Genomic DNA, 17,076 nt, shown 5'->3' on the forward strand with positions numbered 1-17,076 from the left:
AGCAATTCAGTTCCCCGCCCCAACTGTGAAATATGGAACAAGAGTTCTTTTACAATCAGGAGTGGGGGTGGGTTCCCGTTATTGTTTCCACTCGCTCCTTCCCAGCCCCCTCATCCTTGAGTGCTGGAGCATCTCAGGGGCTCCTCCCCAGGGGACGCCTACCTGCCTCGCTCATGAACTTCTCCTTGTTGTCCAGGGTGCAATCTTTCTTGCAGGTCTTGACGGCCACATTAATTTTTTCTCCTTTCTGCAATAGAAGAGTATGTTCAGGGGCTCTCATGCTTCCCAGAAGAAAGTGTTCCTTCCCTACCCTCAGCACGGCCATGGCAGACTTGGCTGCCGCCCTAGGGAAGGCAAATAGAGCAGCCCTTCCATGGTACCTCACCCCTGCTTCTCCCCCCCCCACACACCCACACACACCATTTTTCTATCTCTTTTTGTGCTCCCCTCCGCTTTCTCTCCCTTCTGGATCATTCTGTGTTAGAACTAGAAAGGGCTTCAGCGACCAGAAAGTGCTTTCCCTGTGTCCAGGTGAGGATACAGTCACTTGATCTGCCCAAAGCAAGCAGGCATGCGCAGAACACACAGGGGCTCCAACTTTGTCTGTACTGACGCTTTCAAACGCACTGCTTTCCTTGGGCTCGGCCTTCTCCAGCCTGCCAAAGTATAACCACATCGGCAAGGCTCACCCAGGCTTCCGTGACCTGGATACCAATCCTGCTGGATTTACTCAGGACCCGCTCTAACTGCATCTTACCCCGCTTCCCTTCTGCACTCCCCCACAAGCCTCAGAGCCCACCCCTAGGACACTGCTCCCCAGTTCTGGGAATGGCTCCTTCCCTTCACTCCCTGGCTGCTCCAGAAATAGTCCTGGTCCACGTGAATGAGGACCCACTGTATATCAGGATAGCCCAACTCCTCTCTCACCCTTCAGACAGACAGACAAACAAGGGGTGCCAGAAAAGAGCCTGGGACTCACATGATTGGTGTAGGCCCCTTCGTAAACCTCCCCGAAGAAGCCTTCACCAAGAATCCGATTAAGAACTACATCTTCACGGGCAACACCATACTGTGGACCTGCACAGAGGGAGAAAACAGAGGGGTGGGGGTGTCTCAGAATCCTGAGTCCAGTTGGTCTCCCCAGGGAGAACTGAGTATTCAACAGCAAAGATCCAAGGGCTTAGCTGGGAAATAGCATCTGACTTGTTCCATTGTCTCAGATCCAGGGAGATCTACCACCCTGCTCCCTGCTCCCTGGGTCTATATTCTTAAGGTCCTCACTGAGCTACATAGGCCCACTTAAGGCCAATCTGTATAGACTCTTTCCAACCAAGGATCCCTCAGGTTTTCTCTGTCAGAGCACATGTAGATGAGAATAAAGGTTCCCCTGAGGTGTCCCAGGAGTCCTCATGATGTCACTTCCTGGGGTCCCTGACTGTGGTCACCATGGTGGTGGGGTAACAGACTCTTTAAGGACCTACCTCCTGGCCTTCTCAGGGTCTCATCGGGAATCTCTGCATAGATGTCTGATTCTGTAATGACAGAAAGGGGCCCAGTCCATGGGCCAGGTGTCTTTACTGGACACAGCCAGGAAATAGGCCATGGCTCCTACCTGGAAGCCAGGGCAGTCAAAGGAGTGAGTGGGGGCTGGGTCATGCTGACCAGTCCAGGCTCCTGTACCAGGATTCAAGGAAGCCACATAGCTGGAGACACCTCAGCTTGAGTCCATGCTTACTCTCTTGGTTTTGTTAGTTTCAAGTAACACATTACCCATTTGACTCTCTTATTAACTTGATGTTTTCATGTCTCCCAAATCCATATGCTGCAGTCCTACCCTACAGAATGATGACTGGTGGGGGTCTCTGGGAAGTGATGCGTTTTTGATGATGTCATGAGGCAGGGATTCTTGCTATAAATTAGTGTTCTTAAAAGAAAAGGGACGAGATGCTAAAGCTTGCCCTTTCTACCACGTGACCACACAGCAAGGAAGCAAACCCAGAAAAGGGCCTCTCCAGACAGAATCTGCAGAGACTGGACTTGCCAGTCTCCAGAGCTGGGAGAAATAAATGGCTGGTTTTGAGTCATTCAATCTATTTTGTTTGTGCCATGAAAACTGACCAAGATCGACACAGTACCATGGTACAAACTATTCTGCTGGGTGATGGTGGTGCACACCTTTAACACCAGCACTCAGGAGGCTGAGGAGGGAGAATCTCTGAATCTGAGGCCAGCCCCTGATGGTATTTTTGAGCTATCTTTGAGAAGTGATAGGGAAGGTGGTTCACTGTGACTTGGAGAGAAGGCTTGATAACATCAGGAGAGGGAGCAGAGGCAGTGAGGAAGCATGAGGGAGGGGCAGGGACTGAGGCTACAGTGAGCATGCTTACCTATGCTACAGCTTTCTGAGAGGTGGGACCGCCGTGCCTCCAGGTTTCTGCAGGAGAAGGTAAGAGGGCAGGAGCTGGCTGACCTCTGAACTCTGCCGGGCTCCCTTCAGCCAGCCTCACTCTACCCCTGTCCACCCACTGGGCACTGGCTGGATCTTGAAAAGCAGCCAAGACGGCTGTCAGGGAACTGGGAGTGTAGCCCAGGACTCCAAAGGGCAAGCAAGGGTGGAAGGACAGACAGAAGCCGATTTCTTAAGACAGCACCAGGTGGAGCAGGGACCATTCCCACGGGTGTAGACTGGGAAGGAACACACACCATACTGAAATGCTGACACTCAGGCATTCTCTCAGAGACAAGGGAAGTGAGGCTTCACTGCATGCTCTTCCAGCCCTAGCCCATAGCGTCTGAGCTTCTGTCTCTACCCTGGCATCCCTCTCATACTCACAGTGTGGGGATCTGAGGCAGGCTGTTTCTTTTCTCGCCATCTAGTGGAAAACAGTGGAAGGGAGGGTTAGAACCGGTGGCATGCGGGCCTGGATGGATGGTGGATGGGACACTGCTTCTAAGGTTGTCAGTCAGCACCACAGTGGAAACTACTTGGGCTGGAACTAGAACCCTCCTTGTAAACTTCCTCTTGCCCGTATCACATGCTCCAGCCTTGCCCATTTCCTGACTGGTCCCCGATCAGGGTCACACAGAACAGAACAGCCATATGCTAGCAAAAGCTCTGATATGCCAGCGACAGCAAACATGGCTCCTCCAAACGTTGTTTCCAGTAGTTGACCCTCTAGAATTGACTCAGTACCTCCTCATACTCCCAAACTCTTTGCTTCCACTTAAAGGCCAATGCCGGATGTTCTCTCTGCCATCCACCTCTAGGCTGTTCTATCCCCAAAGAGAAACCCACCTTTCTTGGCATTCATGATGAGAGAGCCTTTATGTTCTCCCTGCAGCCTGCAGTAGCCATCTATGAGGTCAGCCATGTTCTCAGCCTCTGCCAGGGACGAGGTTTTGATGGACAAAGACTGCAGAGAAGAGGCCAACCACAAGTGGGAAAGCAGAGCCTCAGCTAGAATCCATCCCACTGGAAGGTTACAGAACCTGGCCCTACCTCTGTGGGATTCTGCCCACACCTTTCTGGAGTACTGTGCATGTTGTGAGAGATGGCCACCAGGGGGCACACTGGCCATTCCTCCCGCTGCCTACCCAGTGCTCTCTGTCACAAGGCTAAGTCTGGGTCACCCTTATTCTGATCTCTGAGCAGACAGCACAAGACCTTACATTTTACAGAAACTAAGAAGTGGGAATTGAGTAAGACTTGAGGCTCAGCACAGACTGCTAGGAGGAGAGAAACAAATGTTTGGTGGTCTGAGGTCTCTCCCATATTTCTAACTATAAAAAAGCCCCCCAGGTACCTCAGATCTTGATTTCTAAATCATTGCTTATTTGCTAAATGTTAGACTTCTGCTCTGTATCTTATTTTCAGCTGCCTCTACCTACCCTAAAGCCTTTTCTACTTCTTTCCTAAAAATAAAGAAATGTTTTTCATATTTCCTTAAATCTTATCATTATCATAGAACCTTGGTTGGATACCGGGTAGAGTTTTATTTTTGGTTTATACTTATTTATTTACTAGGGTGTGGAGAAGAGAGGACGCAAAGTTGCCACTGTGTGAACACAGTGGCCAGAGGACAATTCATACAAGTCATGTCTCTCCTTCCACGACATGGGCTGGGGCCAGGGGATTGAATTTCGATTATTGGGCTTGGTGGTAGGTGTCTTTATCTTGCCAGTCATGGGTACAGTTTTCTTAATAAGATCCGTCAACAGAGAATCTCTAGTGCCTGCTGGTCTTGGACAGGCTGAATTGAATAAATCTCACCCACAGAGCTCCCAGGTCCCCCAGAGATGCTCACCTGGGGGGCACCCTCAATGCCCAGTTGCAAGACCGCCTGGCCCTCTTCCAATGGGAGGCACCTGATAGACTTGATCTGCTTGAACTCAGCCAGGCAGGTGGGCTGCGAAAGAGACAGGGAGAGTTGAAGACCATTCAACCCCAGGATCTGATCAAAGACTTTGGTCAAGGTGGGGGTGAGGATGAGGGGTGAGGAGCAGGGAGTCTCTTTTGAGGATGGAGAGAATGAGGCTGGAAGGTCCATCTCAGAAGCCCAAGATGTTCACATTGGAGAAGAGGAAGGGAGGAAGGTCCTCTTGTCAAGACCATATGTCAAATTGGCGGTAGAGCCCGAACTGAGTCCTGAGAGAGGCTCTTCCTTATGCATCACAAGAACTCTCTCACTCCTCCCCTTCCCCCATCTGACACCCGCTGCTATCCTCAGATCCTCTCAATGCATCTACACCAAGGGCATGGCCTTATAAAGTCTGCTCTGAGCAATGGGGGCTGGAGAGAAGAGCGGATGGGGAGGCAGACCAGGAGCCGGGGAAGAGGGAAAGACCTCTGAGCTGGAGTGAAGTGAGACTCGCTTGTGGGCTCTCTCTACCTTTGTATCTTGACTAGTCAGCTGACGGATGCCTTTAGGGCCAATGACTAGATCCACGGTAATGTTCCATCCTTGCTGGAATAAAAGGAGAAAGGGGGTCGGTTTCCCGTGCCGCCCAGCCCTATTCAGACACTTTAAGAACATCTCATTAAGGTAGACTTTCACTGCCATCTCTCCAGCCCTTTCATCTTAAACTCCACTGTACAGCTCACCTCTTCCCATCGCTTCTCTGTCCCACCCACCTTCTCCCCCCCCCCCCCCCCCCGCCACTGGACCCCTGAAGTCCCATCCCAGAGGCCTGGAGGTCAGGCGGAGTAAAGTGAAGAAGAAGAGGCCATTACAATGAGTTCGCAGCGGTAGGTCTCTTGGTCAATGTTGGCAAAGCCTGCCAGGGTGTTGAAGAACTTCATAACACATTCTTCCTCCCGGAGTGATGCATACTGCTGGAAGGTCTGCTGGATCATCTTCCGGAACTGCTTAGGCTGGGAGGGGGTTGGGCAGTGCTGAGTCAGTTCAGGTTCCTGCCTTAGGTCTTGTGGAGACCTGCTGCAACATGGCTCCCAGGGGCCCCGCAACAGAAGCCCACATGCGTTCCCTAAAGCTCACACCTGTCTCCGCGGAAGCTCACCCTAACCCTGGGATGGAAGGCAGGAGACATGGACTCTCATGAGGCAGGTCATAAAATGAATCAAGCCTCCAAGGCAGTCTTGAGCCAGGTGCACCTCATCCTGATCCCCAGGCCTGGAGGGCCTACCACACAGCTGTCTTATGTCAGGTAGCCCAAGGCCGTAAAGTCTCCTCTTCCCATCCCTCTGGGTCTTATCACAGCACAGACAGCGAGCAGGGCTCACTGGGCTTCTTACTCTCTGCTTCCCTCACCTTTAAGTTTTCCTGCATCTGCTTTGGGAAAAACAGGTCCAAACCCACTTCTTTTCTGAAAGAAGGAAAACAGAAGCCGCATTCGACACACACACTGGACTTCTGACAAACCAAAGGGAGGTGAGAAGGATTTGGAGACCAGGAAACTGGGTCCTAGGGCTCTGGGCTGGGGAGATAGACAGGTGAACAGGACAGCAGGACACTGGGGAAGGGGACATGGAACTTACTCCAGGAGTTCAAAATTGGACTTTTTGTCCAATGCATTGTGAGGCATGTCCTTGAAGAATCTCCTGGGGAGAGAGGGAGAGATGGCCTTGAGAAGGCTTGATCGCTGGAACGTGAAGCCCTCAGAGAAGGACATCTAGTTCCATGTGTTGGCCTTCAAGCACCTTTCTCTACCAGATAAAGGGACCATGGGGGGGGGTGTTGTGGGGGGAGGAGGGCAAGATTCAAAGAGCGATAAAACCAGATATTCATGAAATTGCAAGAAAAGAGGAAGCCCATGAACTCCATTCCTTGGAGACTCTAGCCTTGTGCTTTGGGGTTCTAACCCTTGGTTTCACAGCTGTGTAACCAAGTGAGAAAATAGTTCTATCAGCATCAGTAAAAATAAACCACCCTTAGGCTCTGAGGGTAATGGCACTTGCCACCAAGCCTGCAGACCCATGTGTGGTCCCCAGGACACACATGATAGAAGAGAAGTGACTCCAATAAGATGACCTCTTCCACACCCTCCACATGCACGTGTGCATGTGACATGTCTAAAACCAAATAATCTAGGGCAGCTGGCCCTCATGCCTTCAGCCCAGGGACATCACCTCCCAGTGTGGGTGTGTATGTTTGCATTTCCATCTAGATTACTAACTGTAGTACATATAAAACTTTAGAACTCACAGGAAAAAATGAAAATAATAATCCTATTGCTAGATAATATAAAAATTTCCCATCTTTAAGAAATGCATCTATATAATAATATATTCTATATGACTATAAATCATGTATTATGGCTATATAAAGTAACAAGTACTACACTATAAATAATAATACAGAGTGTGATAGTATAAATTATGATAAGAGCTTATTTGTAGCAATTGCAGTTTTTAATATGAAATGAAATAGACAATGCCCTCAAGTGCACCAGACGTTCTACACTGTCAAGGCCATTGTGACTAGGAATCAATCATCAGCTATTGTAGACTTTGTCCTACTCTTGACCTGACATTATAGTCACTCAGGTCCCCTTAACGCAGATGGCTGCAGATACCTGGGCATACTTCTGCACTAACACTGCAAGCAGACAGGTGGTACTCAGGACTCTGGAACAGTGAACTTAGCTAACCAGAACATAGAAATGCTCTAGCCTCACGCTTTATTTATCTAGAATATTTGTTTTAAGATTTATGTCTGTGCATGTGCTAGCATGTGCATGTGTGCACACTGTTGCCTATGGAGGCCAGAAGAGGGTGCCAGATCCCTTGCAGCTAGAGTTTATAGGTCTCTATGAGGAGCTCCGTGTAGGCAGGAGATCTGAATTTTGGTTCTTCAGTAGAACAGTAAGCACACTTCATTCCTGAGACATCTCTCCAGATCCCATAATGTTTATGCTTGATCAGTTAAAAGATAAATATAAATAAGACTGTTTAAAAACTGAGGATTCCAAGGAAGTATTTCCATACTCTGGGCAAAGAAAACCATGAATCACAGGAGAAACATGCCCCACCCCCAACATCCAACATGGACTGCCCCATCCTTAACAGTTTTGTTTTGTTTTGTTTTGTTTTGTTTTTGTTTTTCGAGACAGGGTTTCTTTGTGTAGCTTTGTGCCTTTCCTGGAACCCACTTGGTAGCCCAGGCTGGCCTCAAACTCACAGAGATCCGCCTGGCTCTGCCTCCTGAGTGCTGGGATTAAAGGCGTGCACCACCACTACCACCACCACCACCACCACCACCACCACCACCACCACCACCACCACCACCACCACCACTGCCCGGCTCCTAAACAGTTTTTAAGACTCAGTACCTTTGAGTATACTCTCAAATAAAGCAATAGAGATGGTTACCTCTTGATAAATATTAATATTAATTGTAGAAAACCAAACTTCTGAATAGAATTGCCTATTGACAAGGTCACCCCTGCTTAAGTAAATTTTAGAAACTTTTAGGGAGTTTTTTTTTTCTTTACTTTTCCTGCATGTTCTCAGCATTCCATATAAGTTAGTATTACTTGTTTACATGAAAAAAAATTTAAGATAATGAGTGTCGTGAGACCAGTGGCTATGTAAACATCCCAAGGTCATGGTCTTCAGAGGAAGTCTATCCACCATTACATATGTACTTCAAGGACTGCCCTGTTCCTTCCTCTTAGTGATCCCCTGGGGCTATGAAGACTAAAGTTAACTCCTTTCTTAGATGTCATATATATGAAGAAAATGTATAAACTTCATCGAGAAGTCATTTATGTAAGGTCCCCTCCCACCTTACCAGGCCATTATCTGCGTTTGTTTTCACTGTTTGACATAGAAGAAAAAAGAGACACAAAGCAAGAGAGAGATTGGAGAATGGGCCCATAGTGAGAAAGGTACAGTACAACAGGAGCCTCCACACTGAATGTGTTTCAAATGCCATGGGATGGGATGCAGTAGGGTAGAAAACTCAAAGACCTCTCATTTTATTTTTCTTAATCAAGAAGGGACATGTTTGGCTGAGTATAGTGTGGCAGGGATGATTTATCATTGCCTGGGGAATATTACTGAATTCTAGTTAACAATATTGGAATATACCTCCATCCTACCTTTTTTCCAAGCAAAGAAAAAAGATAGAAAGTCTTAAACCATATCAACTGAAAGGAAGCCAGGAAATGAAACAAAGAATATGGTTATACCTAGAATCTTAGCATTTAGCAAAAGTGTCAAAAGTCTGGGGCTAGCCTGAACTATATAATGTGCTCCAGGTGAGCCTGGGCTACAGAATGAGTAACTGCCTCAAAACTAACCTAAACTAAAATCTGTAGTTGTGCTGCATATGTTTAATTTACTACACAAATTCCCATCATATGGCTTTGCATGGGCCCAAGTGTCCTCAATGGGGGCAACTTGACACTATCTCCCACAGCCTAGAACACTTACCTATATCTGGGGCTGTTTTTTGTTGCTCCACATGGTGCTGGCAGAGATGTGTACTACAGTGTGGATACATGAAGATCTCATCACGACAAGAAATTACCCAGCCCTGAATGTCCCTAAATGAGGAGAGCACTCAGGAAATGAAGACCATGGCTCTTTCCCTCCTCAACTTCTCTCTGGATAGAGCAGTGCCTGAGAAGTAGGGGGAGCCTATGTAGGTCAGGTCTGCAAACTTGGAAATCACAGGATGGCTGGGTAGCAGGAGGAGCTTCAACTATGAGATATAAGGGGCATGTCCAGGGTGCCTCCATCACCTATCTAAGGGTCCTTGTGATTAAGTTCTAGGGTCAATCACGGAAGCTTTAAAAGTTTCCCAAGCTAGTGATACCTGCTTCTATCACATCCCTGGAAAACCTCAGAGCAAACCTCCCAGGACTGTTCTGTAGTGGGTAGCTGTTCCAGCTTTGACCTTGAAGCACTGCCCCTAGTGAGGCAGTAGGTAACTGCCACATCTGCCTATGACTTGCCCCTAGGGCATGGCCAAGACAAGGGACCTCTTAAGACCTGAGATGCGTACATGCCAACTCTCTTGGCTCCTCGTGATCCTGGATGCTGGGTTGCAGACCAAGTCAGAGTTCTCCAGAGAACCACATTGGACTACATCTCACCTCTCCTGGATCCTGTAACTGACCCCTTTACTGGTTGTAAGTTACTCTAAAATAAACCTCTTTTAACTACCAGATAAACTACATGGAATTGCCTCATTAATTGCTACTTTACTCTTCTAGACTGTGTGACTGTTCACACTCACTGTGGACTGAGTGAGCTACAACATGTGCCCTAGGTAATGCACACCCTGGCTTGCTTCACACAGCTGTGTTCTAACAGTACAAATGCCGATTGTCAAGGAACCAAAAGAAAAGAGGATTTTAGTTCTTTCTAAATTACCATATGTGGTGGTTTGAATGATAATGATCCCTGTAGGTTCATATGTTTGAATACTTGGTCCCCAGTTGGTGGAACTGTTTGGGAAGGATTGGGAGGTGTGGCTTCGTTGGAGGAGGTACGTCACTGAGGGCAGACTTTGAGGTTTCAAAAGACTCTCAACATTCCCAGTGTTCTCGCTCCCTTGTGATTGTGGATCAAGATGCGAGTTCTCAGCTGTTTCTTTATTCTGCCATCATGAACTTGACTGTAAGCCCTCTGAAACTGTAAGGCCAAATTAAGTGCTTTCTTTTATAAGTTGTCTTGATCATGGTGTTTCATCACAAAAAAAAAAAAAAAAAAAAAAAAAAAAAACGAAATCAAACTAAGTTGGTATCAGAAATGGAGTATTGTTATGACAGGACCAACGGCTGCTTTTTGGAGGAATGTGGAAAATGTTGGGACTCTGAACAAGGAAAGTGGTTGGATGCTTTAGTGAAGCTTAGTGGGCCATCCTGGTAGGAGCTTGGAAGACAGTGGTGCTGAGAGCCCTGTGGACTATGGAAGACCACCAGCTCAAGAGGTTCCAGAGGAGAACAATATTGGTGATGTGGCTAGAGACCATTCTTGTGATATTTGGACCCCCCCCCAAAAAAAAATGAGGTTGCTTTCTTCCTTTGTCCTAGGAATCTGCCTGAGGTTAAATTAAAAAGTATTGGATTAATTTCCTTGGTAGAGGAGATTTCAAGACAGCCTAATATTGACTCTGTCACATGGTTAATAGTAAGCACTCTCATGCAGATCTGCAATGAAAAGGAGCAAGCAGGGCAAAAAGAAATACGTAATATACAGTTTAAAGAGAAAAAGAGGACCAGGAAATTTAATGTTGGAGCCAATGCTTATACTGAGAGATAAGGAGAGGCCTGACATGAAATAGAATAAAGAGACATTGTTCTCTGGGAAGACAACACATAGCTCAGCTTCCAACTTGTAAAAAGAAAAGGTCTGAAGAATTTTCTGCTACTGAAAAGCAACAATAAAGGAGATCTTTTGCAAATGTGGTCCAAGGGGCCAGGCTCTATCCACACGGGACGTAAAACTTGGCAGTCTGTCTACATGGTCCTGGATTCAGAGTCATGAAGGACACGTGAGTAAAGGGGCTGTGGAATTTTCCTCCATGGTTAAGGAAAGCCACTGAAACCAGATGTGTAGTGTGGGAGTCTCGCATGGAGACACTGGAAAGTCACTGCATGAAGCCATGAAAGTGAAGCCTGGGTTACTCTGGAGATCCCAACATATGGGATATTTGAGAGCCAGGAGAATCTGTCAGGGAGAGCGGCACACAGGAAGTGTAAACAGCCCAAGGGAGAGAAGCATGTTGTAGTCAGCAGATCTGGAGGGGCAGAGTCATCTAAGCCCTCTGACATTAGATTCAGAGAGACAAGATTTGGAGTTTGCCCTGCTAGTTTTCAGTCTTGCTTTGGTCCCATATTTCCTCACTGTGCCCCCTTTCCTCCCTTTTGGAATGGTAATGTATATTCAGTTCCATTATATGCTGGAAGTATGTAATTTGATTTTTTATTTTATATGTGGTTACAGTTAAAAGAGTGCCTTGAGTCTCAGAAGACTGGACTTTTAAACTGTGTTGAGACTGTAATAGATTATGAGGACTTTTGAAGTTGGACTAAATGCATTTTGCATTGTGATATGACCACAAGCCTTTGGGACCAAGGAGAGAAATGTGGTATTTTGAAGGAGTATGGTCCCCATGGGCTCATTTGAATACTCAGTCTCCAGTTGGCAGAACTGTTTGGAAAGGATGAAGAGGTGTGGCTTTGTTGGATGAAGTATACCACCAGGGATGGGTTTTGAGATTGCAAAGGATTGAAAAAACTAAGACACCAAGTCACTGAAGTTTTTATTTGCCAACATAGACAGAACCAACCTAAAGTCGAGGGTCTGGCTGATGTCACAGTCTAGCTCATGGGAAGATGTGTCTAGCTTGGGGAAGATGTCCCCCAAGGCAGGGGACAGAAAAGCCTTCAAAATGGAGAGACTCTTGGGCTGGCTCATCAGGAAGAGTGGATGATCATTTCCTTAAATAGATGCTTCCTAGACTCGCTTTAAAATGCCCCCTGCAGATAAAGCTGGGCAGGTAGCACCAACTTACACAATTTAAAGAAGTTGACCGAATATGGAACATGTTCACCCCACACCCTGACCACCTTGTAATGGTAAAGTGTGAGAAGAGAAATCAGCTGCATGCTCTGCTGCACAGTGGGGTGACTGAAACTAATAACAATGTAATATTCCAAAAGCAACAGGAAAGGATTCTTACCATAAAGAAATCATATATGTTGATGAATGCAGACAATTACTATGTGTCAATCAAAAACAAAACTTAAAAACAGAGCCTTTCTCAGGCTGAAGAGGGGAACAAAAGATTATGCCAGTCAGAGCGGATGAATCCTATGAAGAGACTGTCCTCCCAGAACAAGTGAGTGTGGTACCTTAAGGTCACTTTGGGGATACAGTCCTTGTGGGATGAATGAATGAATGAATGAATGAATGAATGGGATTTGAGGTTTATAATAAAAGAAATATGTATACAAAACACTTGAACAGTATTTTTAAGGAGCTTTGAGCTGGGTATGGTGGTGCACTGCCTGTTATCCCAGCACTTGGAGGTAGAGGGAGGAGGATCGGGAATTCAAGGTTGTCCACAGACACATAGTGAGTTTAAAGGTGACTTGAGATACATAAGGTCCCGTGTCAAAAATGAAAACACTCTGCTAAGCAAAAGGGTAAACACATAAGCATAAGGGTAAAAAGGATGAGACCCCAAACCAGCAGCGTTTTTATAATGTTTCAGAAAGTAGTGAATAGAATAGTATTGGATTAGGAAAAGGAGGCTCAGATAGCCCCAGTCTCCTGATGTGTGCAGTTTTCATAGCTCACTCCTTCCATCCCTGATGGCCCCTTTCTTCTGTGCCCTGCAAATTGGTCATAGAACCACCATTGACAGAAGTTCCTAATAACTCAATTGTGCTTCATTCCTGTGTTTCCAATGTTTGGAGCCACCATACATCACTCAGAGGTCCTGGAGGGCAATTAGAGACCCTGCTCTCCCCAGGGGCCCTGTGCTGAGATCATTCTATCAGGGTAACAGTCAAGGAAAACCCATCACTGGAAGAAGCTGCACCTGTTTGGAGTGCCTCTAATACTGGCTGGTTCTCCCCAGGCTAAGCCTGCAATTCTGAGAAGCAAACACTAGATGGCAGTAGTCTATGGGCGGGTGCAGACTCATGACAGATCCACCCTCAATCCCCAGGAATAAAGAAAATAAAGACATGCCAAATCCACTTGGCAGTAAGAAAAATGTTAACTTGCTATTAACATGTATAGGTTAACCACAAGGATAAGTTCCTTCTGAAGCAAAGCAAGGTGAGTATTCTTTCTCTAATCCTAATCTTAACTTGTCAGTCACTGCCTAACAAATCCTGAGTGACACATTCACCATGCTTCTTTGGTTCAGAAAGTCAGTTGTTGCCCTGGGTATGGGAAATGTTCCTGGTAGCCTCAGGTCAAAGAAGATAAGTTACCTGGTCTTTCTGACCAACTTCTAGCATGTGGCCCATGAACTTCATATTTTAATTTGCAGTAGGATATTTACACAAAGTGATGTATTTGGCATCTATAAAGAACTCCTCTATAAATAATAAACAAATTGATGTCAGTTCACCATCATTTCAGCTGTGTGGCAGTCTGAGAAAGGCGACACTATGATGACAATAAGAAGATGAATGTTGGACAGGGAGGGAGAGGCAAGCAGTTGTTCAAAGCAGTGAAACTCCTGCGTGGCGTTTTGATAGTGGCCACATGCCTTTGTCCACACTCACAGTGTGTGACACTGAGGTAAACCTTGATGTGAGCTGTGGGCTTTGGGGGGCACTGGTGCATGTGTGGGTATTCATCGACCATAGGAATCACACTGCTCTTGAGGGATACTCACAGTCAGGAAAGTTGTGTATGTCTGGGGCCCAGGAGTCATGGGAAATCCCTGTGCCTTCTGCTCATCTTTGCTGTGGACCTAAAACTTCTCTAGATAACAAAAATGAGTAAACTGGGACCAAGGGGTCTATTCTGGTGCTCGAGCACTTGCCTGGCACATGTGAAATCTTGTACCACAACTAGAATTAAGAGTCATAAGAAGGGGCTCTAGCCTGCCCACTTGCCACAGAGACAGAGGTAGGCTACCTGCTCTTCCTTGCATAGTTCTCTTCCATCCTGGTCACCCTTTGGGTACCCGCCAGGGCCTATGACCTCCTCCTGGCCCCTCTCCCTCTCTTTGGGATTCTCCAGATCCTAGACCTCTTATACAGTCAATGAATAAACAACTAATTCTAGGACACATCTGTCCCTGTCCTTGTTTTAAGAACTCTAAATGTATTAACTAACTCATGCATCCTAACAGCCCTCCAAGATTGTTATTGTTAACGTCGTTTCGTTTTGTTTTAAAGATGAAGAAATCAGGGCACAGAGAGGTTAAGTAACTTGTCAAGAGCAGCACAGCAAATGAAGACTCAAGAGTCCTGTTCAGGCATCCCACTTTAGACTCTTTGTTCTTCCCAGCCAGCTCAATTCTTCTCAACAGGAACCCGGTCCCCTGAGGCTTGATGTCACCAGTCCCCTGTCTTATGCTCATGTCATACATCTTTAAGCCAGGAAAGGATATGTTATTTTTTTCTGGTGATGTCATTTATCTGTAGGCAGGTTACGCAACCCTTGATCTTGGTAGAACGAGGCACTATTGCCCATGACTTTCAGCAAAGAACCACAGTTCTAGAAGGTTCTGCCTTCTGGTCTGATTTTCAGAAATGGGTCCTACTCTTGGTGAGAAATAGCAGTAATTTGATTTTAAAGATCCACTCACCACATTACCATGTAAGCCTTGTATTCTACCTTTCCATTTGAAACTCATTGGGCCTGAAAGCCTATTAGGTTTGCACAGATGTTTTCCACATCCCCTCTGGAACATCACATCCCTGGGCCTCAGAGTCAGAGCTTGACTCTTTCTAAGGTTTAGGACACATGGAGCAGGATGTTGGATCATGAAACAAGTACAGGCTTGGGGACACCCTACAGTGATTAGGGGACAGACTCCAGAACATTGTGCACTCTTGATGAGACTTTCTTTCGAAGTCAACTAAGACACCTCTCTGGTTTTCTAGCCCTTGAGTACCATGCTTGGCATTTGGGCTATAACCATTACCAGTTTGGAGCTGGTTGGAGAGTGTAAGAAAATGAAATCACTTGCAAGCAGAGATGGACAGGGGGCTTCCTGGAGTCTCAAAATGACACCACAGTCTGGCCTGAGCCCCACAAATACCAAGTTCAATAGAGCTGCTTTTCCAAATTGTCTCATTTCTGAGAACACTCCTGTAGTGTGTGGTGTGGGCTCCAGGACTTCAGCAGACCCAGAAGATAGACAGGGGCACATGCAACAAACTTCAGGACATCCCTGGTGCACCAGCTCTGAGCACCTAAGATGACAGACCCTTATGGTGATGCTCATGGGTCCTGGCTGGTTGGAACCAACTGCCACTAATTATAAGGCTACGAGAAGTCTTTAACAGGCTAACATAACACCTTCTGTTTGCACAGCTCCCCCACCAAGGAGCCCATCAACCTCTCTCCAAGGCCCCAGTCCCATGGAAGTGGCAACAGAGTTCTATCATCAGTCAACTTAGAAGTTATGGGTAGAGTCAGAACTCCCCCAGAATGACACATTGGGCTAACTGGAAGTGACATTTGGTCAGGGTTTCCCTGGAAACATTCCTGAAAGTCTTCCAGCACTTCCAGTGAACTAACTGCCTCTAAACCTCCTCCAAAGCTGACTGAAAGTTCATCTTCTAAGGTCCCACATAGGTCTTGTAGACCACTGAGCCAAGGGTGGGACTCTAGTGTATCTACCTCCCAGGTAACCACAATGCGCAGTCAGATGTTGAAGCTGCTTTTCCATAAATGGGGGTGCAGAGCAGGGAGAGAGGTAGAGCGACGGACGGTTATCACACTGAAGATGCTGTGGCCTTGATCAAGACCAGGCTAAGAACACAAATTTAGCCACAGGATCCTCTTCTACCCTAAATGGCAATGGGACCCAACAGCTAAAAGTAAAGCCTGGCTTCTTAGACTGTCCTTCTGTCCCACTCTAACAATGCCATTCTAATGACGTCAGCAGCCTGCCATCATAATGGTGATGGCTTCCACTATCTCATCCCCTGTGGTTCTCAACCAGAGCTTTTGTGTCCACTGATCCTTGTGTCTGGAAATGCCCCGGTTCTCCACCCTAACCCCACCCATTATCTTTCACTTCCTTGTAGGAATAGTCCAACTTTCTTTTTCCTGGTTAATATCTCCTGGTAGAAGACTGTTCAGGACATACTCATTCTGTCTCTGATTATAATTAACTATGCACACATGCCGCCTCCATACACTGTGACCTGGAAGTCATGGTTAGATGGTGTGTTAACATATGTACAGATTATGTAATTACCTCTGGGAGCTTGGGTTGCAGCCATAGGCAGCCCAGATTGAGAGTCCCATCTTTGAGAGCTTTTCTAGACCCAGGCACTGAGTGACAGCAGCAGTGATGGGCAGGTGAGAGAGACAGGCAGCTCAGAGGTAAGGGCAAGGACAGGTCAAGGTGGAGGAGGAGACCAGGCCAAGTGGAAATGCCCTTCTCCCTTGTCTACCATGAAGACTAAATGGTGAATCCTTCAGGCTGTTACATCCTCTCCTCCTCTCCCTGTCTCTCATATACCCACTTTCACTTTCTAGAGGAGGGACAAGCCAACATGTCCAAAGCCAGCACTGTCCTCCCTGAAGAGGGCTCACAGTCACCTACCTGAGTTCCAGGCATCCCAGCTGCAGAGCCATGCCTTCACTGACCTTGCTGGCATAGCGTTGCATGTAGTCGTTCCGGAGCTGGTGGGAGAGAGGCCGAGGGTCAGACTCATGCCTTCCTGAACACACCGATTTCTCCTGGGCTATGTCTCTCGTGTGTATGTAGGTGGTTTGAAGGAGAATGGCCCCCATAGGTTTATACGTTTGAATGCCTGGTCCTCAGCTGGAGGACCTGTGTGGGAAGGATTAGAAGGTGTAGCCTTGTGGGCAGAGGCGTGTCACTGGAGGAAGGCTTTGATGTTTTAAAAGCCTGACCATTCCTAGGGTCTCTCTTCCTCTCTGCCTCTTACCTGCAG

At 46.9% G+C, this 17,076-nt stretch overlaps 1 protein-coding gene across 2 annotated transcripts in view; it reads right to left on the reverse strand.

Annotated features, from left to right (window-relative positions):
- The window catches only part of Ptk2b (protein tyrosine kinase 2 beta), a 125,865-nt gene that overhangs the window by 20,371 nt on the left and 88,418 nt on the right, over window positions 1–17,076 (reverse strand). For both annotated transcript variants that reach the window (XM_036199253.1, XM_036199254.1), the window contains 12 exons: window positions 16,722–16,801; window positions 5,996–6,058; window positions 5,769–5,823; window positions 5,231–5,371; window positions 4,890–4,964; window positions 4,305–4,406; window positions 3,296–3,413; window positions 2,834–2,873; window positions 2,388–2,434; window positions 1,482–1,532; window positions 980–1,077; window positions 163–247 (listed from right to left, as the gene is read on the reverse strand). In XM_036199253.1, coding sequence (XP_036055146.1) covers window positions 163–247; window positions 980–1,077; window positions 1,482–1,532; window positions 2,388–2,434; window positions 2,834–2,873; window positions 3,296–3,413; window positions 4,305–4,406; window positions 4,890–4,964; window positions 5,231–5,371; window positions 5,769–5,823; window positions 5,996–6,058; window positions 16,722–16,801 — 955 coding nt within the window. The remainder of the gene's footprint in view (window positions 1–162; window positions 248–979; window positions 1,078–1,481; window positions 1,533–2,387; window positions 2,435–2,833; window positions 2,874–3,295; window positions 3,414–4,304; window positions 4,407–4,889; window positions 4,965–5,230; window positions 5,372–5,768; window positions 5,824–5,995; window positions 6,059–16,721; window positions 16,802–17,076) is intronic.

Source organism: Onychomys torridus, chromosome 9 (genome assembly GCF_903995425.1).
Source record: "Onychomys torridus chromosome 9, mOncTor1.1, whole genome shotgun sequence".
NCBI lineage: Eukaryota > Metazoa > Chordata > Mammalia > Rodentia > Cricetidae > Onychomys > Onychomys torridus.